The following is a 25,136-nucleotide window of genomic DNA, read 5'->3' as shown; positions in this document are numbered from 1 at the left end:
TACAAGGCAAAAAAAAAAACATGATTCCGTGTGTTGCAGAACGCATTTCCTGGAAAAACATAACACATCAATTTATTAAAATTGCTTTATTGAAGGTGTATTACGAAAACCATGGAGAAAATGTCAAAGCAACTGCATTAAGGGAATCCTGCATGAACCAAACTGAACCATGTTTTAGTCGACTCTGAAAGAATTTAATACTGAAAGTAACACATGACAAAAGCCTTCCCAATATGAGAAATCACAGTATTCTGCAAAAAGTACATCTGGTTACTCGTACTTGGCAAAACAAATGTACCAATTGATGACATATGGCAAGACAAAATTTCTAGTAAAATAAAAAATGCTTTAAATAAACACCTTGCTACTGACTAATGGCCAATCCGTTCTTTCTCCATCAAAAACAAACACCTATTTACATGTACAACACAAATCAAAAGAAAAAAAAAAGAGCAACAATGGGGAAACATTTCATTTGGCTCATATAACAGACAAAAGAATTAAATGTATTTATGGATTTACAAAGGAGTGCTGTAGTCTTAAGTGACATTGTGAATTGGTTTTGTCTCAGTTGCGTGTGCTTCGACGTTTTCCCACCTGGAATTGATGCTTATCCATTTGATAGCTCAAAAAAAAGCACATCTGAGACTACAGTAAACTTAGTTGACCCCTGAGTTTCTAATGCAAAACTAGTGTATGAAATACCTCCTTACAGTGTTTCTTAGTGCAAGCCAGCAATATGCTTAGATTTAGCAGAGGTATATTAGATAGCACCCAAGATTCCTCACAATGTTACTCTGCTGGCCACAATCACAGCAAGCAGGATTGGCAGGTGGCGTTTTGATCTGTATTCTCGTGAATGCCAGCAGTTCAAATGCTAGAATTTGTATTACATCTATAAACGCGCTTTTCATAGAAAATATAAATATCCCTGAAAGAAACAAATTCACAGCATTTTTTTCAAGGAAACCAGTGCTGCTACCATAAGTGTCTTTACAGTTCTCCAGTTGTCAACCCTCTTCAGCCTTCACTCGCTGTCGTGATAATGGACAGTCCGCTTCCCGCGGTTCCGGGTGTTAACGCGGCATTTTTTCTGTGGTTTGCTGTACGACTCGTCACTGTCCTCTGCCTCCAAGACGACTTGTGGTCGGCGCTGCCTTAATTGGCGACCGGCAGTCCTTTGGCCATGCTGGGCCTGTCTTGGATTCTTTCTCTTTGGACTGCTGTGGGACCCTGAGCTGGCATAAGAGTTTTCACTGGCTGTGGACGACTGCTCGCTTTCAGAGTCTGAACTGTGATTAGTGCTGCAGCTTTCCTTACGCGTTTTATGTTTGGACAGCTTCTCGTTCTTCTCTCTGCGTGAGCGGCGAACATGTACTTCCTCCTCACTCGAATTTGACTGGGAATCGGCCTTCTCTTCCTTGTCTTGTTTTGGTTCCCGTTTAGGACGTTTGCTGTTCTTGTTGTTCCTGGCCACTGGCACGTTTTCTTCATCTTCAGATCCTGAGGTGTAAATTCGTTTTCTCTTGGAAGACATCTGAATCCTGCTTTCGTTTCGAGTGGTTTTCTTCGACTCGTTCGTATTACAGCTGTCTTCCCTCGGAACTGAGCCTGCTTTGTTTCCGTTTCTCAATTTTCTCTGACTTGCAGAGTCTTCATCAGAAGCAGAACTGTCGCTGATGTATTTCTTTTTCGGCAGCACTCTGAGGTTAAGACGCTTGTTGGACGCGTTGCCCGACTCATCCGACTCTTCGTCCGATGAACCGGTGGAGCGTTTTCTCCTTGACTTCTTGGGTTTAAAGTCATGCTCAGAACTCTCAAAAGCAGAAGTGTCGCCCTGTGGTCGTTTTGACTTGATGTTCTTTGCAGGCTTTCTGTTCTTGCTCTCAAAATCACCACTGGAGCAACTGCTTTCCGCTTCACTTTGTCGATCTTTTTTTGATCTTTTCTTGTGGTACTTCTTGGGGATACGACTGAGCACCTTGGAATCACCTGCATCAGGTTTATGAGCTGAGGCAGGTTTTTGTTGATCTTGGCTTTTAGACATTGATAGTTTACTCTTTTTAGAGTCTTTGAGGAGAGTGTCCTCCTTGTTTCTTCCATTTTGCTGTGGCCCTTGATGAAGAGAGTCCTCTTCATCTGAGCTTACAGGAAGGTGGCGTCGGGTGGCCCTTCGTTTGGTGTTTCCTTCCTCCCGCTCAGCTTCCTTCTCCTCGATGGTATTCCTACTCTTCTGGGATGAGCTTCTACTTGGTTTCTGACGTGCAGAATCTTCCTCCTTTGCATCTTCTTCCTCCGCATCTCCTGAACTCTCTTCTGCAGCTTCCTCCTCTTCCTCCTCCTCCTGCTCAGAGCTGCTATCGGACTTGTGTTTTGGGGCGTGTCCATTCACACAAGTCGAAGTTCCTGCAAGTCAAGCAGTGATTTCATTAAACGGACTTCTGCATTTTTAAATATAAAGATTAAGTAACACACCATTGGCCTTTTTGTTGGTTGACGTTCTTGTATCTCCGTTTGGCTTACTGTGAGAGGAGGAGCTTGAAGAGCTGCTGCCATTGGCATTTTCCTCATCCTGAGATTCTTCAGACAATTCTTTTGAATTTACAGAAGCTAGGGCAAAAGAATCAGATGTAAAAATTTGGCATTAATAAGCTTTGTCAAGAAATATTGTCAGGGCAGTATGGTATGTGGTTGAGAGACCAACACTTAACAAGAAGGTTGTGGTGAAAGGTTTACATTTAGATTTAAACCTGCCTCGGTGAGATGAGCTGAACTGAACAGGACCACTTTGGTGGAAATGTGACTTTATGCACCAAAAACAAAGCCTGCCAGGGCTGAGGGCTGTCAGCACACGAAGAACACAGCTACCCACCCTGTGGCTCTCCATCTGATTCAGAGCTGCTCTGAAGCACAGCGCTCCGTTTGCTGGCCCGGCAAGTGTTGCGGAGGCGGCTCCTTATTGGCTCTTCGTTGTCATCGTCCTCCACCTCCTCATCCTCTTCATCTGACGCTTCAAGGAGTTTCATCCTGTTAACAGCTGCCCTAGCTGTTTTCCTCTTAAGCGATCTGCGAATGGTAATTTCTTCCTCCTCATCTCCATCGGAACCCTGTGATAAGCCTCTGTCGGAGTCCTGCAGCTGACGTCTATCCCTCGCAAAGGACCGGGTGGCGTGACCGTTTATCTCCACTCTGCCCTCTGCATTCACAGTATTGCACAACCATAATGCTCGGTTGCGTCATAAAAGGTTGGATGACAAACTTTTACCTGTCTTTTTTCTGTCAGCAGCAGCAGCGGCGTTTCTGGTCAGTCGTGTGGTCCTGCTCTTTGCTGCCCTACTGTGATAGCGGCGACCTGAAGAATGGGAAGATGCTTCTCCATTCTCTTGCCCTTCACTGTCAAGTGGCTCTTCGTCGTCTTCCTCAACCTCCTTCTCATCACTATCACTCTCAGCAACTACAAAAATATATTTGCATAGGAATAAATACTAACTTAAATACATTACACTTATTCGCCAACAAGAGGCACAACGGGACCTTTGTTACGATGCTTGGAAGAGCTGCCTCTTGTAACTCTTGCTTTCTGTTTGCTTTGATGGTGTTTGGAGGAACCTGGACGCGTCTCCTCCTCTGAGTCGGATAGTTCACTGTCGGACTCTGAAGAAGAAACGGCCGAAATTCCTCACAAATGACACACACTCGACCTCTAAAGATGCTAGCTTCAGACTTCTTAGCTACAAAATGACTCCCATGGTTGATTTGCAGCAAAAGGGTTATGAGCATGGCAAAACACAGCAAAGCAAATGATTTGCTTAACAAATGACAACATGGGGAAACTACATTTCTTATATACCTGCTGTCGATGAAGCACCTTTAGAAGCAGATTCATCTTCCGAGGAGCTGTGACCGGTGCTGGCTCTTCGTGGCCTCCTTGCCCGCTCAGGAACTGACGCTTTGGCTGAGGTAGATTTGGTCCCAGACACAGACTCGACTTTTTCCCGAGTTTTCACAAAATCCCTCTTTTGACTGAAGATGGAGAGAGAGACAACTTATCAGACAATGATTCATGAATAAAATACGTAAGCATAAATTGCATAGTTGCACAGCAATGTCATTTCATTGTTTTGACATGCCTTCACACATGGAGGCAAGCTAAACAAGCACACCTTGTTGGATCGTGCTGCATTTTCTTTTTGAACCGCTGGCTACGACGGAGCCTTGCACTGCTCTTCACTGCTGTTTTGTATTCTGATATGATTGTTCGGATTTGCTCCTCAAAGAAGGCAGAGAGCCGCAAGGTCATGCTGTAAATCTACAAAAAATAAAAGTCTCATAAAAAACCTTAAAAAGAAGAAATTGAATGAAATTGTAATAATTCTAATTTTGACAATGCCCCCGCCCCCTACCTTGGACCGTTTATTGGGTGTGTAGGCTTTAGCATTTGCAAATATTAACCGCGTGTCTTTGCAAAGCTCTATTGGATTTTCATAGCGTTCTTCCCCTAGGGCCCTTTTCACAGTCCCAAAGTCCATTGGTGTGTCAATAATATCATGGTAGTCCTGGTGACATAAAGCAAACGGTTAAGAATTCAACATCAAATGAAGAAACTGAGGTGAAGCATTTTGATTTTAGCAGTGTTTAACTTACTGGATAGTTCTCAGGATCCACAGGTTGTCTGAACGGCTCAGAGTCCTCACAGTCCAATATGTAATCGATCAAATATTTGCAATGCTCCTTCCAAGCATCTCTGTCTGGCAGCACTTCCACAGAGCGCTGTAATTAGGAGTGAAGGTTTCCTCATCACTGAATGGCGACGTTCTCATCTCAAGATTCCCATATTGACCGCCATCCATATTTATATTCCCACACACCGACACTAACTTTCACACTGTTTCAACACATAAATCTGGTGGTAATGTTTACCTGACGCAGTCTGTGTCCCGTTGAAGTTCCTGGTGCCTCTGTATCTGCTTCCTGTAAAAGAAAAAAATATATGAATTTTGGGAAGTACAACAAAAGTGCTTCAATTGTAGTTTATTTTAATAATTACAAACATGTAGTTATCTACAAAGTGGTGAGCAACATTTTATTTATTTTTTATACTAGACTAGAAAATAATCCCACCGCTGTGTGCCAATGACTGCAAAAAGAAATTCAGTCAATGGTGCAAAAATGAGAACAAACCAAAGCAAAGATATACATTTCAAGATAATTTAAGGCTCTAGGATAGTAATGAACCTGGAAAAAAATAGTTGATGTACCTCATCATCCTCGTCCATTTCTTCCACAACACTATAAATGTCCATGATGTCTGTGCAGCTCGGATCACTACAGAAAGAAGGACACAAATCACAAAATCTGTTAGAAAATGACATTGCTGAACGGCAAAAGGAAATTCAAGAACCTACTTGACAAATTTCTGCAGGACATTGGTAATGATTTTTGCAGAGTGCGCAATCTTGCTTCTTGGCTCATTGAAAGTGCGAGCGTTGTGTGCAATGTATCTGACATCCCAAATTAATGCCGAGAGGCGTCTGTGGACCAAGAATCCAGAGTGTCAGTGCATAACGTATCATACAGTACAGCCCTTAAAAGAAAGCATAACTTGAGTTCATTGCATAAATGATGTCTAGTTCCAGCACTGACCTGTAGAATTTGTTTAAGAGTCGAAATTTTATGGTGTCCAGATCAGTAGGGTAAGCAATCACAGTACAGTAGGTGGGATACTGGATAAGATCGACAGGGCCAGAAAATGGCGCAGAAATCTCTGCAACACAAAACACCGGAGCGTTAGTTTGTCGATTTTAATCCAGGGACAATTTATTATCATCAATACACACCAACAGTGATGAGCTGGCCTATACCAGCGACGATTCGCTCACACTCTTGGTCCCGGCCCCTCTCCCCCCACTCTCCCTTCAGAGGCTTGTACATCAACTCACTCATCTCCTCTGCCGTAACGGGGATGCTGCCTCCTTCAGTCTCTGGAAGCACAGCTGCAAAGCAGGGAGAGAATACCGTCGGTAATGTCTGTACAAAAATGGATAAACTGGGAGTGTCTGTACAGAATTTGGTGACAAAACAGAATATTGTTGCTTCAACATTTCACAGCCATGCTGAATGTTTGGCCCAATGTTACCATCATGTGGAATTGCTTCCATATCCCAAGGACTCAGCTTTTCATTTTCCCCGTTGTCCCATCTAAAAAAAAAAAAAAAATTAAACCATCAGGTTTCTGTCTAAGGCATAATTTGGCCGGGCAAATTCTACTGTTTCGTTCATTACCCACCTGACTTTAAAGCACTGGAAGAGACTGTCAGCGTATTCTGGTTGGTATGGCTCTTGACAAATGATGGTGCCGAACCACCAGGCATCGTCTATCACCGAGCGGAACCGGTCACCTAAAATAAACAAAAACAAAAAAAAACCCACAACATGTTAATGTGAACAAGGCCTAGCAAGGCTGATACTTAAAAGTCCCTTAGAATTACCCCGAACAATTCATTAGGGATGTTCAATACCACTTTTTTTTTTTCCAGGATACCATTACAAGTTCTCAATTTTTAAGCAGTGACAGATACCGATTTAAGGCACCAATACCACAAGTACCTTTTCCTTGAAATTGCATGAAATTAAATACAATCTTCTTCTCATTTCTGGTTCCTGATGGTAAAATGGTCACAAAAGAGTGGCCAATACCTTAAGTACTGATGCCGTGAAATAAGACTTGGATTGGCATCAATACCTGGTATTGGTAATTGCCCATTCCTACTATCTTTATCAGTTTGCTGGGAATTCCCATCGTACAGAATGTGCTGCCATGCAAGACATATGGTAAGTTTCATGCATTAGATCTGTCGTCACATACCCTATTAAGCCAACTCACCTGGTTGCCAGTTTCTACGGAGTGCCTCATCGTAACATTGCCTCAGCACCAGGAAATCTATTACATCAGGCATATCATGATATCTGGAAAGAGAAAACAGTTGTACGTGTTGCAGAGTAAAATAAATCCAAAAGCGGGTTATATTGTTTTTTTTCTCAGCCAATCTATTCTGATGCCTGACAAATGACTTACTTGACAGAGAAGGACTTGTCTGTAATTTTGCCTGTGCCGTGGTCAATCAGAGTCAGTTTCAAACAGCAGAGTGTCGGAGGGCAGACTTCATATTTGATTCCAGTAATCTTAACAAACTCTTGATCCTGGAAAAGAAGCAGCAGGTTTTTTTTCAAGACATTCAATTGGAATTTGTACAGTACCAGGTACATTTCATTGAACATACACAACTGTATTTTTCTAACAGCATTACGGACCTCCCTGTCTTAGTTTGCCTTACCCTCAGCTCCATTTTCTTCCAGGGTTGCTTGTCTAAGTTGATAGGGTACAAATCATTTCGTCTTACAGCCTCAACATAAGCCTCGTGGCCTTGTCGGAAGTAAATCACCTGAAAGAGAAGAGGTTTACCAAATAATGCCAGAGATAAACATACTGCGAGAATTATGAGTTCCTGATTTAATTTTTCAAAACACACCTCATCACCCATCTGGGGAACAAAAGGAGATTTCCTGGGAATGACATCAGTGATCCATAACGAGGGTCGAAACTCGTTGGACACCTCTCTGTTGATGGACGGTCTGACTTTTGGCCGCTGTTAAAGAGAATATATCAAACAGTGAGTAACGTTACCAGAAGTTGAAGTTTTCAGTCAAATAAAAGATTTTTCCCACAAATTAATTCAGGTACATAGATATAGTCAAATATTCTACAATACCAGTGCTTCACAACTCACTCTGGGAGACTTGTTCTTTGATTTCTTGGCCTTCTCTTTTCCTTTAGTTCCTGTTTTTTCCTCCTCATCACTCTGCTGATGATGCTGTTGCTGCTGCTGCTGCTCTTTCTCGTCCTCCTCTTCGTTGTCTTCTTCCTCCTCTTCTGAACTGCTGAGCTGGAGTCGTACTCGTTTACGCGATGATAAGGGAGTTGAAGGCTGCAGATTGAAGCCAGCATCTGCTGTCCAGTCCGAATACTCACTGGACGAGTGACTGCACAATTTTAAGAATGACATTTTTGACTACACTCGCACAGGAAAATAGATGAGCAAGTTAGTGTGCTACTTTAAAATTCTAAAGGCCAGACAATGATGATTTCTGAAATCTTACAGGATAGTTGAAGAATACAGAGAAATGTAAATACCTTGCGCTGTCACTATTCCACTCCTCGTCATTAGATGACTCCAGTTCACTGCCATCCAATTCGTTGTCCTGGACAGACAACACAGCAGGCCATTTACTATTCAATGAAATGAGCGTAGCCAAACAACATTTTGAAACAAGTCTCAAGACAGTGGTGAATGTGATACCTCTGTGTGTGCATCAGAGCTTGCAGTCTCCTCTCCCTCCTCACACGACAGGTCAATGAATTCCAGCGTGTCACTGCGAATTTGTGCTCGCTTTGCAGGAGGAGGCTCCTCATCAGAATCATCCTGAGAGAATACAGATGTGGGAAGGTTTGCATAAGCTTTAGATAATAAATTGTTTGTGACCTACGGGTAAACAGTCTTTGATGTAGAGCAAATAAACAGAAATAAGAAATAAAATTAGGCCTGAACACTTTTGAAGAATTACTATTATTACATTTAAAGACAATTGCGCAATATTCTACTAAACAATTGTGGCGTAAGCATAAGCCTGTAAATCAGAAATCCCCCAAATCTGTGGCTTTCTCTGTGCAATCGTTCCTTCGTGTTGCATGAAACAATGATATGAAAACTTGCGGACTGTACTTCTTAGCACGGAACCACGACACTATAAAAATAAAATAAATCAAAATACATATCTATTATCGATTAAAAAGTCTTGACCCGCCCAAATTGCAGCCTTTGGAAGGAGAGTGAGAGGAAAAAAGAGAGCGTGAAAGAGAGAGGAAGTTATGCTGGGAATACAAGGCTGCAGCAAATCTGACCACGTAAGAAAAGAACCTACTCGACAGCTGCTGTACATTATGCGTCTTTTTTTCGCATTGTACAAGGCTACTTCTTCATCTCCTTTGGCAACCCTGATGTCAACCTGGTCCCTGGAAGACAATGAGATGAGTATCAATGTAAATTTAACAGATTTGATTGAATTTTTATTTCAGGCACAAAAGAAATACTAAATGTGAACATAAATAAAATAGCATTTAAGCTCGAATAGGAGTGAGAAGACATGCTGACAGACAGATGAAAAGGATTAATGGGTATTACATGCAGTTACGCTAGAATTTAAAAAAAAATCTATTGAACTTTAAGTGGAAACACAAAGGAATAGTAATAAACATCTGCTGAACAGATCTGAGACCAGGGGGGTTTGAATCTGGGCTCTGTCTGCCTACGATTTCTCCCCGTGCTTGCGTGGGTTTTCTTGGGAGTACAGCTTGCTTATTATTGTCATTAAGCGTGTCAAGTCAAAATGTTAAAAAAAAAAAATCCTGAGCATGTATCAAAAAAGTAGCACCTGTTCCATTTCATAAGCTACATTCAATTCTCAGTCGTCTCAAGATTCTGTCTACCTGTAGCTGCTCGCAGGGAGCTCTGGCACCACCACTCGACGTCTCCAGGCTTGAAGGTCTCTCTCCGTGGCCATTTGACTGCGAGGTGCATTCTGGTGCATCTGCCTGACACCTTCCACCTGGCCGCTCCGCCGCAAACCCACATTTGGAGGAGACTGCACTTCTGCGCGATCATTTACAGATACTGCAGTAAAGACAAAAATAGATTTCCAGAGGGTATTAATTTACACTACCAAAATACGGATGGAAATGTTTCAAAAACATAAACCCAAATAATTATACCTCTACGTGGTGTGCTTGGGGCTGGTGGCATTACCACAGCACCCCCCTGTGAGCCAGCCTGGTTCTGACGTTCCTGTTGCTGCTGAAGGTTTCGGATAGCCTCGTCGAGTAGGCTGCTGCGTCTGATGGCAACCTCCTCAACTTCTGCAGTCTGCTGACTAATCACTTGCTCCACGACCTCTCCATCACCTAAATAAGAAATCATGAAAGTATGAGGATAGAGCGCAAGTTCAAATTAGCAGTCATATTTAGCTATGTTCATACTTGTAGCAACGTATCCCAGCTGAGGAACCAAGTGTTCTGCTGTGACGTTCTCCCGGCCTGGAACAAGCCGCTGATATCTGCAAATGCACAGAATTTATGCCTCATTAAAAAGTGCCTGTAATCTCTTCTGAATGATTACCATTTTGTAAAGTCTAAACTCAGAGAGGTAGAATACTGATGAAATAGAACCCTTAGTCTACCTAGGTGGATGGGGGTTTCCATCCACGTCCACAAGAAAAGGTGGGGGCATGAGATGTGGGGCCTGCTGTGTTTGTTCATCAAGCACAAAGCCGTTGGCATCTCGAATCAAAGGTCTGTAGTCTGTGTGGAAGAAAACCTGGTCTGGAAGCTGTATGAGGACGAAGAGAAACGGACAATTTGCATTAGGGACTGTAGGGTTCAACTTGTAAAAGACATTTTTACATATAGTTCCTACATACTTCAGTGCAGTTTTTTTTTTTTACCTTTTCATAAGGTTTAGAGCTACCAAAACCAAAGATGAGCAGATGACCATGGGAGTCTGTGCAAGCAAAACGTTGACCATCAGGAGTGAATTTGCAGTCGAAAACCGCTCCGTAACCTTGGCCCTCAATCTAGACGGTGGACATAGAAATTATAGTAAAACCTCTTTGTAACAACAAAATGGCCCTCCTATTTTTCTTTTGCAAATGGACAAAATACAATGAGATGAAAAAAGACACAAAGAATGTCATATCAAGATTGAACATTTTCCTTGATAAATGTGATCGAGTAATGTGATCAAAATTCTCGCGTGTACCATGTTGAAGTAGTGCTGTGTGCTTGTCCCTCGGATCAAATCCCAAACGAAAACATTTCCATCATGGCCTGCCGACAGAATTATCCGGGTGTCAAATGGGTGTGGCTCGAGGACAAACACTTCAGCCTCATGGCCCTGAGAAAAAGGTTTGTATTAGTCTCTTCTATTGTGCTTCGCTTGATTGTCACAATTCTAATAATTAGTGCAACATGCTGCGCAGTATTACTTTGAGGACATGTAGCAGCTGTCCCGTGTAGGAGTTCCAGACTTTGATCAGATAGTTACTGACGGTGGTGATGACTGTATTGTCATGGCGGTCCCACGCTACCATGGTGACTTTGGGCTTGAAGTAGCCTTCCTCTTCACTCATTGGCTCAGCACTAGACAACAACCACATACTTTATTAATATATTTTCTACAATGTGTATTTTCAAGTAAAGTCCTGTCCAATAACGGCAGTATTTATGACATATTCCACAGTAGTCCTGTTCCAGAGGACGACACAATTTAGCAACATTTGTTCAAGTTGAGTGACTCCAATCAAAACAAGTTAAAACAAGTCGTCTCAGAATGGGTACCAAAATCGACCAATTTGGTTTGGTAATACCGAGATCCTGTTGGGAAGAGTTGGCTATTTTCTATGTCACACTTGAACACAGTGCCAGTGTAATTTCAAATTATTTTGTGTACTACAATCCAGATTTATGTATATTCTTTAGTCAATAGTGTCATCTGGAGATAATTTTCAATGAACACAATGCTCACCCAGGAAGAGTGGTGGACATGTTGAGCAAGATGCATCGCCACTGCTGGCGCTGATGAAGCTTCCAGATCCTTGCGGTGCCATCTCGGCTTCCACTCACGAACCTGATACAGTTAGAGTAACTTTAAACATTACACTTTTTCATTTAATGAAACACTATCATTCATATTCATTGATGAGTGAGATTTTTAAATAAGGTCAATTATTAATTACCTTTCACCTGAGTGGCAAAATTGGATGCTGTCAACTTTGTCCTAAACGGAACAGACAAATAGAAAGTTAACAGGCTAATTCTGCATTTGTTGAAACAAAACTAATATTCAGCTAAAAATTTAAAGAAGTCAACTCACTGTATGTTCATGGAGCTCTGCTATCTTTTCTGGACTTCCAGCCCCCACATAATATATTCTGATGACATCATCAGTGCTTCCTGTGGCTAAGAAAATTCCACCTGCAAAAACATTAAAGGAACACTTATTGTAGGTTAACCCTGAAATAAGATACATTATGCATTTCCAAACAAAATACATAGTAATTGTGGTCTACATGTTGGACTAATTACCTGGACTGAATGAGGAGCACACTGTCTGAACCCCAGGTCTCGGACGCTCTATAAACTTGTGTGGACGATCACTTTTGGGGAACATAGTCAAGATCACAGCATTTTTTTAGTTAATCATTATACTGTACATTTCAAATGTAGGCTTTATCTTAAAAGTCCTGCCTATCCATCCATTTTCTGAACTACTTATCCTTACAAAGCTCACTGTAAAGTTAAAATAAATGTCTTCTAAATTTCAGATGCCAAATAGAATAGAAAATCTTCCAGATTTGAAAGATGGGTTATTTCTTTTCTGAATTTGTTTATAAGTTCTTATATGGGGGACGGAAAACTCAAGACAGCCATGCCATCTGCATGACTTAAGATGATAAGTCATTTAATGACTTGATTTCTAAAATGATTCAGAGGGTGCGGTGCAGTGCATGCTGTTGTCATATTCATGAATGAAATACAATGACATCCACCACACATAACTGCAGAGTAGCAAATAAAGTTCTGAATCTCCACAAATGAGCATGACCTATATCGGTTAAGCTTTTCCATTATGTGTGGGAATACAAGGGGGGGGACAGTTTAAAGCTGCACTCACCTAAAGTCAATGTTGTTGACGTCCCACTGCCAGAAGCATACCGTAGCATCGGTACCAGTGGATAACATGTAACGTTTTGAGCCCTTGGCAAATGGTGAAAACTAAAAGTACATCATTAATTAATCAAATGTATATACTGCCAAAAAAAATCACAAAAATGCCCAGTGTGGAGAAGGACAGAACTTCTAGTATTTAAAAAGGGTACAGCAAGTATTCAGACCACTTAACATTTTTCATTCCGCTGTGTTTAATTATATTGATAGGACTTTATTGGAGCAGGCATACACCTGCAACTCTGAGATGTCAGATCTAATGAGAATTATGAGCTCAAATGCAGAAGAGCTCAGAATGACAGCAAGGACCTGGCCAAGGAAACGACAAAAAATCTGCTGCACTTAACATCTTCGAACACAATGTGGCCTCCAAATCTTTTAACCAAAAGATATTTGGGACAACCAGGAATTTTCCTAAAGCTGGCCGATAAATGCTATAAAAACTTAAAACTTAAAATATAAACAGAAGAGGCACAGTCGTTTACATATTTTAAACAAATGTAAAGATGGATCTAAATAAGAAGGATAAAAAAATACAGGTTTGGATACTTTGCGTACCCACTATATTTGTGTGTCCCTAATAAAGATTAATAAGTTCAGAGCTGACCAACTGTAATATTGTTTTGCGTCGTTTTAAAAATGAGGTATTGTTTTACCTGTAGGGAGGTAATAGAACCACTGTGTCCTTGCAGCACAGCCACAGGCGCACAGGTACGAAGGCACCACACACGGATGGTTTTGTCACAGCTTCCCGCGGCAATTAGCGTATTCTCATAACTGACAGCCAAGTCTGTGATTTCAGCAGAATGTCCTCGCAATGTCGAATGAAGCCGCCCGTCAAAGGAAGACCAAATCTTTACCAAGCAGTCATCAGAGCCCTGATGAAGACGGCAAGGCTAATATTAAAAAACATGCATACAGTGTGACGTGTTCATATTTTTAAATGAAAGTTACCATCAAACAAAACACAGCACGCATTTTATATTGAAAAAAATGGTCACTGAAAATATGATGCCATGGTTTTCACTGGGCATATATATTATGTTCCATCTTACTGTGAAGATCCTGAGACCAGTGCGATCAAATGCAATGCAATACACAGCAGACAAATGCCCCAGGATCCGCCGATGCAGATGCATGCGCCCGTAGTTGCTGACAGGATTGATTGAGCTGTAGCGCTGTGTTCCTGTCAGCTCTCTTCCTCGACAGATGTTCACTGTTGGCGACAAGACGCAAACTTTCAAGAGAGGGTTGAAGGATGGACACAATGCCAACAAGGACACAGTAGTGGACAAGACAGGAGATACAGCGTTGCAAGCTAACACAACTGGCAAGTTTTCATGAGACCAAATGAAACCAACATAGATCATTCAGTTCACTACCTTTTCCAACAATAATGTCCACCATAACCAGTACAAAAAGGGATTTAAAACCAAACAACAGAGATAAACGCGGTTGCACAAGTGTGTGCAACCTCATAACTGGTGATTTTCCCTCTTTTTCAGTTGAGGTTATATGTATACAGTATATTAAAGTGGTTTGAAATCATCTACTTTGCTCAATATTTTTAATGTCCCAAAATAACTAACATTTGAACAGGGGTGTGTAGACTTTTTATAACCAATATGTAGGAAGGTATGTGGGAGGGCATCATCATCACATGGTGAAATAAATACCAGAGGCCTAAAACAATTTTTGTTACTTGAATTCTGGATGTCACTCAATAAAAGTATATTTGTGAATATTCTTATAACTTGGTTGTGAACAAGCGTAATCGGATTGAAAACAGATTTCTGTGGTGTACAAGGGCGCCTACCGATATGTGGAGGTTTCTTGCTGTTTAAAGGCCTCTCTGGTGGTCTGCCTCTGTGAAGGGCTGCGTATGATGAATTTTTCAAACGCACACCATCACATTCTGGAAACAAAATTCAGAAGTTCTTATGCAGTCATGTGCTTTTTTTTTTTAAACACATTTGGTAACACAGTAACAATTTTAAACAAAGCCCCTTTATCTAATTTCTGCCATTAATCATGTGACCATGACAACTATCATCCTCTAAAATTACAAATCAGAGAACTGAGCCAAGAAAACAGAAACAGCAATCCATTTCAGACAATCAAAATAAATTTGCCAAATCAACCAACATTCAACAACTCAGACAATAAATGACAAGGGCACCTTTAGAGGTCCTAAGCATCGACTGCTTTCCGGACCCCAGCAGTGAGTGCACGCCAGGGACACAGGACGGCACATCTTTGTCAAGAATAGGTCCAATCTGCTTACATATTTGTAGCAAATGGTCTGGTGCAACATGTCTGTTGGCTGCAACCTGTGGGGGAGTGGTGGAGAAACTGCATCTTGACAGTGTACATACTGAATTACTAACTAAATTAAATAAGTATTTTTGTGCGACCTTTTTTTGTGTTGCAGATATACATACTGGATAATTCATTTTACCCATTTCTATCAAAGCATGAACACAAGTATCTTGAAGTTGCACTTATGTAAATAACAAAAAAAAAATCCTTAAAAGCTTCATAGTTCTTAAATCTTACATCAAACTGACACTGACTCTCTTTGTAACAATATTAACATCCCAATTACCAGGGAAATCAAGTGTGCTGAAAAGAGCTCCTTATCAATTCATATATATTTACTCTGTATACTGTTCACAATCATATGTTTTAACGAGATTACATCGGACTAGAATCTGTCAAGATTATGCTTCTCAGGAGTTTTTCCGTGAGGCGTGGCTCCATATGCAAAGTCCTTCCTTTTAATCGCCCAATCACAGAGCTGTTAACAGGCAAAACAACGCGCAGACAACGCATCTCAGCCTGCGATTGGCCAATGAAGCGGCCTCACCAGCAAGGGAAGCCAAACTACCCACCCTTTCTGCGGTACAACTGTTGTGGCTAAATTAAAAATAAAACCTCAGAGTATATGAACGTCTTAAGATAGTTTGTCTCAATTCACGTCGAAATATGTGTCAGAGGACAAATTGTGACCTTGTACAAAATCAAGGCTCGATTAAAGCCTACAGTACTTCAGAGATATAAGAACAAAGAGCGTAAACAAGCGCTAAACGTGGAATCCTGTCGCGTCACGAACCATTTACTACAACGACTCTAATAATGGTATAAATTAAAGATAACTAGTACCACATCTTCATATGTTCTCGGGTGTTCGTTTCCCAGCCAGTCCAATCTCCTTGGTAAGAGCTGTCGAAAACAGAGCTCGGTAAAACGGGAGTCTCGACACAAAACAGGAGCACAAAATACATTTAGCTTGTATAAAAAAGTGAGTGATGTCAAACGGCTGAGACACACAGAGTCATTTAAAAGTGGAAACAAGTTAAAAGTCTCAAGCCACCACCACCGGATAGCATACAAGCACACATCACGAAACGTTAACACGTACCTGATATTCCTCTAGTTCGCTCACTAGGACCTGCAAGACGGGGGAAAGGGGCGATAATTGTCATTACATCTTCCAATGCTGGTATCAAGGAGCTAAGGCAACTATTTTGAAATCTAACACAAACGGATAAGCATGCTAGCTCACCTCAGCCGATCTCCGACACGGACCCGTTGTTAGGAAACGAGATATCAAGTAATACAGCTCTGAAATTACAAAAGAAAACCCGGTGCGATTGATGTAATTTCATCAACAGAAGCGGTATCAAAGTAAACTGAACGATCAATTGGGGTTCCTTATGCGGCTTACCCGTTTCAAGGAGCGAAATTTTCCGATTTTTGGCCATTTGACTCGGGCGTAATATGGAGAGAAACACAATGTTGGACTAACTTTGTAACAACGGCAAAATATGAGATATATTTATTTAATTTCGGTCACACAGGTCTGACCCCCTCCACGGTTGCTCCCGTTTGCTATTCAGCCAGTTCGCAGTCGCCATTGGAAGGATGAGGCCTCCGCGATCGCACTTACTTCCGCCACAGACACACACACAGGAAAAAGGGAGAGGGGGAGGAGCGATCTCAACAAAAGACCCCCCCCAAAATCTACACGTTGTCCTGTAGCTCAGCTAAATTGGATTTACCTGCTCGTGTACTGTGTATACATGAACGCACAGTTAACGTGACGAGAATTATAAACCGATTTCCTTTGAAATGCAATACGACGATCACGCAGTCGCCCCTTCTTTTTGACCAAGGTCGCGAGTTCTGCGCATGACGTCATGAATAATGAACGACCTTATCGAGCTGATTTTGGTTGATTTGAAGATTGATACGCTTCACTGAACCGGCTTCAGTATCATTTGCATTGAAATTAATGTATTCTTGTAAAGTTTATAGAATGAGTGACATATACCAACAATTGTCTTGTAAAAAATTATCATCGCCGCATGACATCAATTATTATTATTATTATTATTATATTGATTATAATCCCATGAGGGGAAATCTAATTTCCATTCAGCAAAGATATATGTCAGACCTGTTTCAGGACTAGTGTCACAAAAGATACATTTTAAACCCAAGCAAAAAAAAAAAAAAAAAACCCTACAAGTTTCACCTTTCAATTGCGGCCAGACATGGGTTTCCCATACTTAACTGAGCTAAGGCACCCATTTTACATTAGAAAACTGATAGGACACCACCAAACAAAAACATGTCACAAAATGAACACTGTGCCATGGCAGCCAGATTTGGAATCACTGGGACAGACAATCAATAAGCATGTCAACTAAGAGATCCTGCAGCGTTTGCTTCATTCAATGCGTGAGAAGAGGTAAGAGTTGTGAAAGGACAACCCATGAGTGCTTCATGACAACACGCCTGCTCGCAATGCCCTTAGCACCTGACAGCTCTTTGCCAAGATGAACATTGCCATGCAGGAGCAACCTCCCTTGTCACCCAATCTGGCTCCATGTGATTTCCCCCCCCCCCTCTCTTCCCATTGTCAAGCAGGTCAAGTTGTTTTGAAGACTTGAATGCCATTAAGATGGCCATGACAATGGAGCTGCAGAAGATCCTGGAAGAATCCTTCTAGGGGAGCATAAACATTTTATAAGGGAGACTGGGAAACTGCATTAGACTCCAGGGGAGAAAGAGGAAAAACTTGATATTTGAAATACAACTTGTGACACCAGTCCTGGAGCATTTTTTAAACACATTGTATACAGAATATACAGCAGTCTATTGGCCAAAAGTATTTACTCACCTGAGTTGACTCACATATTGAGACATTCCATTCTTTATCCATAGGGTTTAATATGAAATTTGTACAAGCTTTGCAGTGATAACAGCTTCAAATTTTCAACGGTAAATGGCTTTCCACAAACTTTTAAAATGTCTTATTAGCAACTTTTAACCATTCTTCCAGAAACACATTTGTGAGGTCACACTGTGTGGCTCCTCTGTCCTTAAGGTGCTCTATCGAGTTCAGGTCAGTCCTCTATGCAGCCAGTCAAATTAATCCAAGCCAAACATTCTCATCCATGTCTTTAGGGGTCTTGCGTTGTGCGCTGGTGCAGTCATGTTGGAAGAGGAAGGGGGGATGGCCAAACAGTTCTCACAAGGTGGCAGCATGGAATTGGAAACACTATTGATATGTCAAAGCATTTGAATGGACCTCATCATGAGCAAATATTTCAGAAAATTCAAGATCACACTCAAGTACGTGCAGACTAGCATCTAACCAACATATATTTGTTGTTATATTGTGTTCACATTGGGATTTAAATTAGATCTGTCAAAATCAATTGACAAACAATGGATTATTAAAATAATTGACAACTATTTTAATAATAGAAGAATTGTTTCAAGCTATTTTTATCTTAGAATGGACAAAATACTCTGTCAGCCTCTTAACACCAAATACTCATTTTGTATTCATTCATGAAAACAGATTATCTTTTGTTTTTGTTTAACCAAAACAAGACATTTGCAAACATCTGCATTTACAACGTAAAATAACTGCACCAGTAACTGAATCAGTTTCAAAATGTTTGATGAGTAGGTTAATCTCTTGTGTGATATTGCTTGATTTCTATTTACTTGTTTTTAATCACCAAACACTAGCAAATTAACAGTAGATGGGAAAATGGTTGTTATACACTTTTGTGAAAAATAACATTTTATCCCATTATTTTATTAAAATTGGTGGAATAATCAATTGTAAACATATATAATAGTGAAAGCCCTAATTTGAACTCTGACTAACTAGTTCCAAAGCCCAAATATTTACAGATGAGTATTTAACCATCAGTTTAGTGTATGTAAATATCTGTACAATTTTAATATGCATATTGCAAATGTATTATTAGTCATCATGGAAAAGGGATTATAATAGTGAATGGAAATGGGATGAAAAGAGCACAAACTGCAATCCTTGATTCGTAGTCAAAAAATTCCAATTACATCTCCATTGAGAATTAACGTTTTCTTTAAGCTACCACCTTAAATCTTTATCTTTTGACAGTCATGTTTTGTGCACGCAATAAGAAAAAATAATTTGAAGGTTAAAGAAGTGATCAAGTCATGTGCTTACTTACATTTTAGCCCTTTTTACCTAGGTGAGGGTTTTTACTTAAAAAAAAAGTAAACAATGTAAAAAGAATGTTTTTTTTTTATTAACCGTTAAAAAAAAAAAAGATCAACAACAACAAAACTGTACATCGGTAGAGATGTTTCAAAGTCACAATAAGTATAGCCGTAAATTTGTAATGTGTACATATTGTTGGTGGTAGTGGCAACAGAGTAAGCAAGCAATGAGCATAGCTAAGAACAACAACATACCATCACTGGACGCATACAGATGGTAAGAGAATATTTTTGTTGTTGAAAAGAACAAGTTTAAACTGCAACTGTGCGCATGTTCTTAAGATGCAACGAAGACAACCATGCTGGGCATTCTAGGGCCAAAATTAATTATGATTTTACAGTAAAGAAAATAATTATTGTTCCAAAACAGACATTCAAACATTCAATTTAACAACCAAAGGGATCGTGTTTTACATATTGTTAAAAACAGTACAGTTCACAAAACCCCTTTGAAAAGTTCCATGTTGATTCATAGTTTTACATCAGAATTCTGATGAAGATTGAAGACTACAGCCTAAAAAGCTAAATAAGAAGCTGACAATGGAGGGAAACAAAAGGGAAATAAAACCCAACACAAAGGCCAAAATATTCCCTTCACAGAAGCTATGAAATTAAATGGTAGTTGAGGATTTTTTTTTTTAAAACATGTGTCTGTATTCATGTCCCAGTTGAAAACATGATGTGCACTTGACATTTAAGAAGGGACAGGGAGCACAGGCAGATGAGTTGAGGCAACACTACTCATCTGTTTTACCCTCTTCGGTCTTATCACCCTTTCCATCTTCTGTGGCAGCCTGCAAAAAAAAAACAAAGATGACATCCATGATCTTGGCACTTTGTTTTTTCCAATAAAACACAAAACATCATTGTGGGTTCAACTTGAGGGTACCTCTTCAACTTTGGCCTCCCCATTTTCTGCAGGGTCCTCTTCTTTTTCATCCCGAGGTTCCTCTTTCTTCTGCTCCGGTTTCTCTTTTGCCACCTCCTTCACCTTTTGGTTCTTAGGCGCCTACAAAGTCAGGGATAAAGTAATTAGTAATTATAAAATGGCATATGATTATTGCACATTTACGTACGGTCTTTGTTGGCTCTGGTTTAGTTTCTGTCTCTGGTTTGGTTTCTGTCTCTTTCTGTGAAACACATACAAACAAGGAACGGTCAAATTCACACCAACAGTACAGGATATTAAAGAAAAATATAAGGTGATACTCACAGCTAACAACCGTAGAGACTTTCGCTTTGGCTGAAGGAGGAGGACATCACTTGTTAATGACAGAATATACACTTGACAATGATAGTAATTTTCATTAGCATCCTCTTCTTGTGCCACCATGGGCTGCTTTGAACAGCCGTGCAATACATGTAGAAAGTATCCAATGTCCCTGTAGTCAAGTGTCAATTTTAACATTACTACTGTTTTGAGTTGCATGGACTAACATCTTGGTTTCACTTGTCACATGCTATTAGTCCGAAACAATCCAAATCATAAGGCACTCGCTCCTTGTCTCCAAATTTTGCTGCACTTTCTTCTCCCACCATGACAACTGAGTATACTAACTTGTTTGCTATCATTAGGCAGCTTAATGAAGCCCTAAACACACGTTTTCCGGGTAGTGAATGGCTGAATACAGGTTGCGATATTTCTTCAGCTACAGTATTAAGCAGAGCCCACATTTGCAATGTAATTATCGCTGACTATCAGGTTAATTTAATAGTAGCAGCCAAAATGTAACTTGTCCTATGGATTCAAGTTGATTTTAATATTGATAACCAAGATTGTTGATTATTTATAATTGATTTATTGTAGACTGTAGCTTGCAACAGGTGCTGCAACCAGCAGAAGCATTGCTGACTCAAAGAACTGAATCAGCTCCTCAGAGGACCTTTATTCTGCTGGTATTGAATATGAATTAAGAACATTCAGCGAGTCTCCCATCCTTTTACAAATATTCAAAGAATACAATGTTACAATGCACTTTATTCTGAAATTTCAAACACACTGGAAATATGACTTCTAATGTATTTTATTGCATTTAAAAAGAGACTCATTTAGACTTTTTTACTCACAGTATTTTTAATATTATGAATATTAGTAAATATGACATGACTACTTTGTGTTCATAGAGAACCATGAATTTCCCAAGTGAATGAAGCTATATAGCTAGGTTATTCAAACAGCCATCCCAGTGTGGGTGGAGTTTTCGTTTTGATGGAGAAGAGGGAGATCACATTTCAGTAATATAGCATCATTGGTAATGCATGTGTGCCAAAAGGGAGGATACAATTCCAAATGAAAAAAAGCTGGGAAAATGTTCATTAGCTGTCTGTAACAGCGTTGCAATGGAAAGCTTTAACTACTAACCTGCGAGCATGCCTCTGCTGCTGGAGCGTCTGTGCTCTGCGTGGAAAGGACGGAGAAAGAAATAATTAAAAGCAGGAACAACAAAAACTCCGAAGCTAAAGTGGGCGTGTGATGCAAAAGGGGGGATGGGCACCTAGCCCTCCTCTCCCCTCAAGTCATAACGACATTGTGCAATGTTTTCTTAGAGGCAAACGCTCCAGCCTAATTAAACATTCTCTACGGAATAGAAGAATACGATCGTCCTAAAATGGAAGCGAGCACGCACTACATTTAACATGCCGTTTCAACCACGCATCCACGGCGATCTATGACATTAAAACCATTCAACGAGAATAAAACGATCCCCGACGTGACTGTACAGGCTTTGCTTATGAAGAGGAGAGGCGTGTCTTTTTAAGGCTGCCATGGCGCTCAGAGAGAAAGGACGACGGTGACGCGCATACAAGCGATCTTTCTCCACGACGCGCGGTGTACACGTCGAAATGTTAAAATAACCACCATTTGTGAACGTTGCACTCGTTTGTACTTTTTTGGTTCAATCAGCATTAATCTTGCACTGCAAACCGCGTAAATAAGACGTTCTTGAAAAATATTTCGATACGTTTCCCCCAATGGCAACCTGTGCCTCGACTGACGAAGGTTACACCCCTTTGTCTCCTTGCGGACTCCACTGTTTGTTTGCTAGTTTGTGCATTTCAAAAGCACCACATTCAGATTGGATTTAACAACAGACAGGCGCTACTAAGTAAATAGGCGCCACTCGCCGTGGCTCAAGAGATCGACGACGCGGAAATACACGTTATAGTAATCATGAAAAAAAAAAAGCCAATCGTACGGAGATGTGGCAATGCGTGTTCAAGTGGTCTGGATACAACATACCTTCGTTTTTCCCATTGTTGTCAAGCTTGAAGAGAGCCTTTGTCACTTATAAGTCAGCACACACCACACCTTGAAGGTATTTACCTCCAAAACACTCTGCCTGTAACTTCAAATGAACGTCGAAGGAGTACCACAACTAGCCGAAACGGGATTGGGTCTCCTGTTCAATGTGATTTCAGTCTTAGCCTATCGACGGAGCGGAAAACGTTATATCCCGCCCCACTCTTGCACTAATTGGTAGAGAGGAGGAGGCAACATATTTTTGAACCATAGCAACTTACCTGTGTGGACAACCACATGCCACTCACTTTTGGATATGTATGTATGTATGTATGTATGTATGTATGTATGTATGTATGTATGTATGTATGTATGTATGTATGTATGTATGTATGTATGTATGTATGTATGTATGTATGTATGTATGTACGTATGTACGTACGTACGTACGTATGTATGTATGTATGTATGTATGTATGTATGAATGTATATACACGCACACACACACGCAGACGCGCACACGCATACACACACGCGCACACACACACACACACACACACACACACACACACACACACACACACACACACACACACACACACACACACACACACACACACACACACACACACACATAAAAAAATATTCTTCACTCCGAATCGGACTCAAAGGTGAAAATAAAGCCATGTAGGTTGAAAGACAATGTAATAAAATAAAGAAATTATCAGCCTGTCCGTTAGGGGGCGTGAGTACAGTACGGACTGTAGCAGTGCACGCCATCCGCTAAGTGGCGGTAATGTAGCCATTTCAAAGAGCGAGGACTCTAAATTCGTTTGGGAAGAAGACAAATCAGCAGTTAACATGGCGGCCAGTTGTGCTTGGATTCTGGTGCTGGCGTCAGTTTTTCTTTGCAATCTAATGAAAATACTCTTGCCGAACATTTCGTCGTTTGTAAGTATTAGTGCTGCTTTCATAGAATATACGGCTCCTTGAATTCTTTGTTGTTTTGAAAAATGTCTTGTCGACGTGACGGCTGTTATCGATGTGCGTCCTTTGAAATGTATATCCCCAGCTCTCCAGGATGGTGCAAAAAGATGCTGAACAGGAGAATGATATGAGGGCGGAAATCCAAGCAATGAAGAAAGAGCAGTCTTCAATCAGTATGATGGACGAATTTGCCCGACATGCCCGGTTAGAGCGCAAAATAAACAAAATGACAGATAAGCTCAAAACACACGGTAATTGATGTTTTTTAGACCCCCAGACCCCCTTTCACTCAACATATGTGTGCATGCAGTATTAAAGAAAGGTGAACTGCTTAAGAAACATTGTTTTCCCCCCTTTGACAGTGCAATCCAGGACTGCACAACAGGCCAAAATGAAATGGGTTGTCAACATTGTCTTTTACCTACTGCAGGTTGGTCAACAGCAAAATATCTATTTATTATTATTAATTTTCAAATTTAGAGTTACTAAAGTCCAATTTGAATACATATAAAAAGTGAATGTGCTTTATCTAATGTTGTATATATCTATTTATATTTTTTAGGCTGCTCTGATGATTTCTTTAATATGGCAGTATTATTCTGACCCAGTGACAGTGCTTCCCAGTAAATGGATTGCCCCTGTGGAACGTCTGGTTGCTTTCCCAACTGGAGTTGCAGGTATTCATCACACGGATTGCATTGTTTTCGGTGATGATTTATTCAAGGTTGTATGCCATTCTGCATAGAGGAATCAAATCCTGACACAGATGTTTTGCATTTCCAGGTGGAGTGGGAATAACATGCTGGCTGGTAGTTTGCAATAAAGTGGTCACACTGGGTATGCATGCCTTCAGTTAGAAACTGGAGATCCAATTGTAAAATCTTGACATTTGTTTATGTTAAGCCACATGTGCTCCATTATTTGGTCTGCATGGGGGGAAAAATCACCATGTTTTGCACTTTTAGTTAGTACTAGTATAAGTTGATAATTTATTGTATTGTGTATTTTCTTTATTGACAAATTCTGAAAAGCCTTTTAATAAATACATATTGAAAGAGCCTTTTCTTTTCCAGTTCTTTTTTTTCCCCAATTCAACATATTTATTACAATGTATGCCAAAACCATCTATATTTTGTTGGGATTACATATATATATATTGATGAAGTGCTCTCACCACTTTGGGCTCAAAGAGCACTCATCCCTCGTCGTCATGACAACTCCCCATTGGCACAGCAGTGAGCTGTTCGGTCTCAGGGTTTCAGCAGAGCCTCCACTGTGGAGGTCCGAACACATCTAATTTATTGTGTAAATTCTTGACAACGCATATCTGAACTGGTCTCGCAAAGGCAACAGCAGAAATCACTGATTTGCAGGTACGTAATTAGTTTAGAATTCATGCATTGTGTTGATTATGTTCTTTGAACAAGGTGATGTCAATGCATGGCTCATTTAGTAATAAACATTGATGTCTTGAATTTGAAAAAAAATATTTTTGTCACTAAAGAG

The 25,136-nt window shown here is 40.5% G+C and overlaps 3 protein-coding genes across 3 annotated transcripts; 1 reads left to right on the top strand and 2 right to left on the bottom strand.

Moving 5' to 3' along the window:
- Positions 1-71: 71 nt before the first annotated feature.
- brwd1 (bromodomain and WD repeat domain containing 1) lies at positions 72-16,826 on the bottom strand. Its single transcript, XM_088379958.1, has 44 exons — positions 16,563-16,826; positions 16,401-16,459; positions 16,257-16,286; positions 15,998-16,057; positions 15,015-15,165; positions 14,652-14,750; positions 13,891-14,051; positions 13,492-13,713; positions 12,783-12,883; positions 12,194-12,264; positions 11,982-12,082; positions 11,845-11,885; positions 11,634-11,735; positions 11,095-11,248; positions 10,869-11,003; positions 10,555-10,683; positions 10,291-10,439; positions 10,091-10,167; positions 9,827-10,015; positions 9,545-9,728; positions 8,980-9,070; positions 8,358-8,480; positions 8,192-8,259; positions 7,788-8,040; positions 7,530-7,646; positions 7,335-7,442; positions 7,076-7,200; positions 6,884-6,966; positions 6,287-6,398; positions 6,137-6,198; positions 5,838-5,993; positions 5,644-5,764; positions 5,406-5,531; positions 5,259-5,325; positions 4,921-4,971; positions 4,645-4,770; positions 4,404-4,556; positions 4,164-4,309; positions 3,851-4,023; positions 3,535-3,654; positions 3,266-3,454; positions 2,873-3,196; positions 2,476-2,610; positions 72-2,406 (listed from the first exon to the last, which is right to left on the bottom strand). Exons 1-44 carry the CDS (start codon positions 16,597-16,599, stop codon positions 1,028-1,030), a joined length of 6,660 nt encoding a protein of 2,219 aa, XP_088236084.1. The 5' UTR covers positions 16,600-16,826; the 3' UTR covers positions 72-1,027.
- A 2,583-nt stretch (positions 16,827-19,409) lies between these two features.
- Positions 19,410-22,804, bottom strand: LOC148395056 (uncharacterized). The gene is made up of 6 exons (XM_088381566.1): positions 22,644-22,804; positions 21,765-21,800; positions 20,616-20,645; positions 20,479-20,532; positions 20,292-20,411; positions 19,410-20,196 (listed from the first exon to the last, which is right to left on the bottom strand). Exons 1-6 carry the CDS (start codon positions 22,656-22,658, stop codon positions 20,140-20,142), a joined length of 312 nt encoding a protein of 103 aa, XP_088237692.1. The 5' UTR covers positions 22,659-22,804; the 3' UTR covers positions 19,410-20,139.
- Positions 22,805-23,429: 625 nt separating this feature from the next.
- get1 (guided entry of tail-anchored proteins factor 1) lies at positions 23,430-24,688 on the top strand. Its single transcript, XM_088381565.1, has 5 exons — positions 23,430-23,594; positions 23,716-23,881; positions 23,993-24,060; positions 24,193-24,307; positions 24,414-24,688. The coding sequence occupies exons 1-5, from the start codon at positions 23,505-23,507 to the stop codon at positions 24,485-24,487; spliced, it is 513 nt and encodes a 170-aa protein (XP_088237691.1). The 5' UTR covers positions 23,430-23,504; the 3' UTR covers positions 24,488-24,688.
- The last annotated feature ends 448 nt before the right edge of the window (positions 24,689-25,136 follow it).

The sequence above is a fragment of the Syngnathus floridae genome, chromosome 7, assembly GCF_059516105.1.
Source record: "Syngnathus floridae isolate MCC-2025c chromosome 7, RoL_Sflo_1.0, whole genome shotgun sequence".
Classification (NCBI taxonomy): domain Eukaryota; kingdom Metazoa; phylum Chordata; class Actinopteri; order Syngnathiformes; family Syngnathidae; genus Syngnathus; species Syngnathus floridae.
The sequence above is the reverse complement of the archived record's forward strand: the minus strand, read 5'-3'. Positions and strand labels throughout refer to the sequence as shown.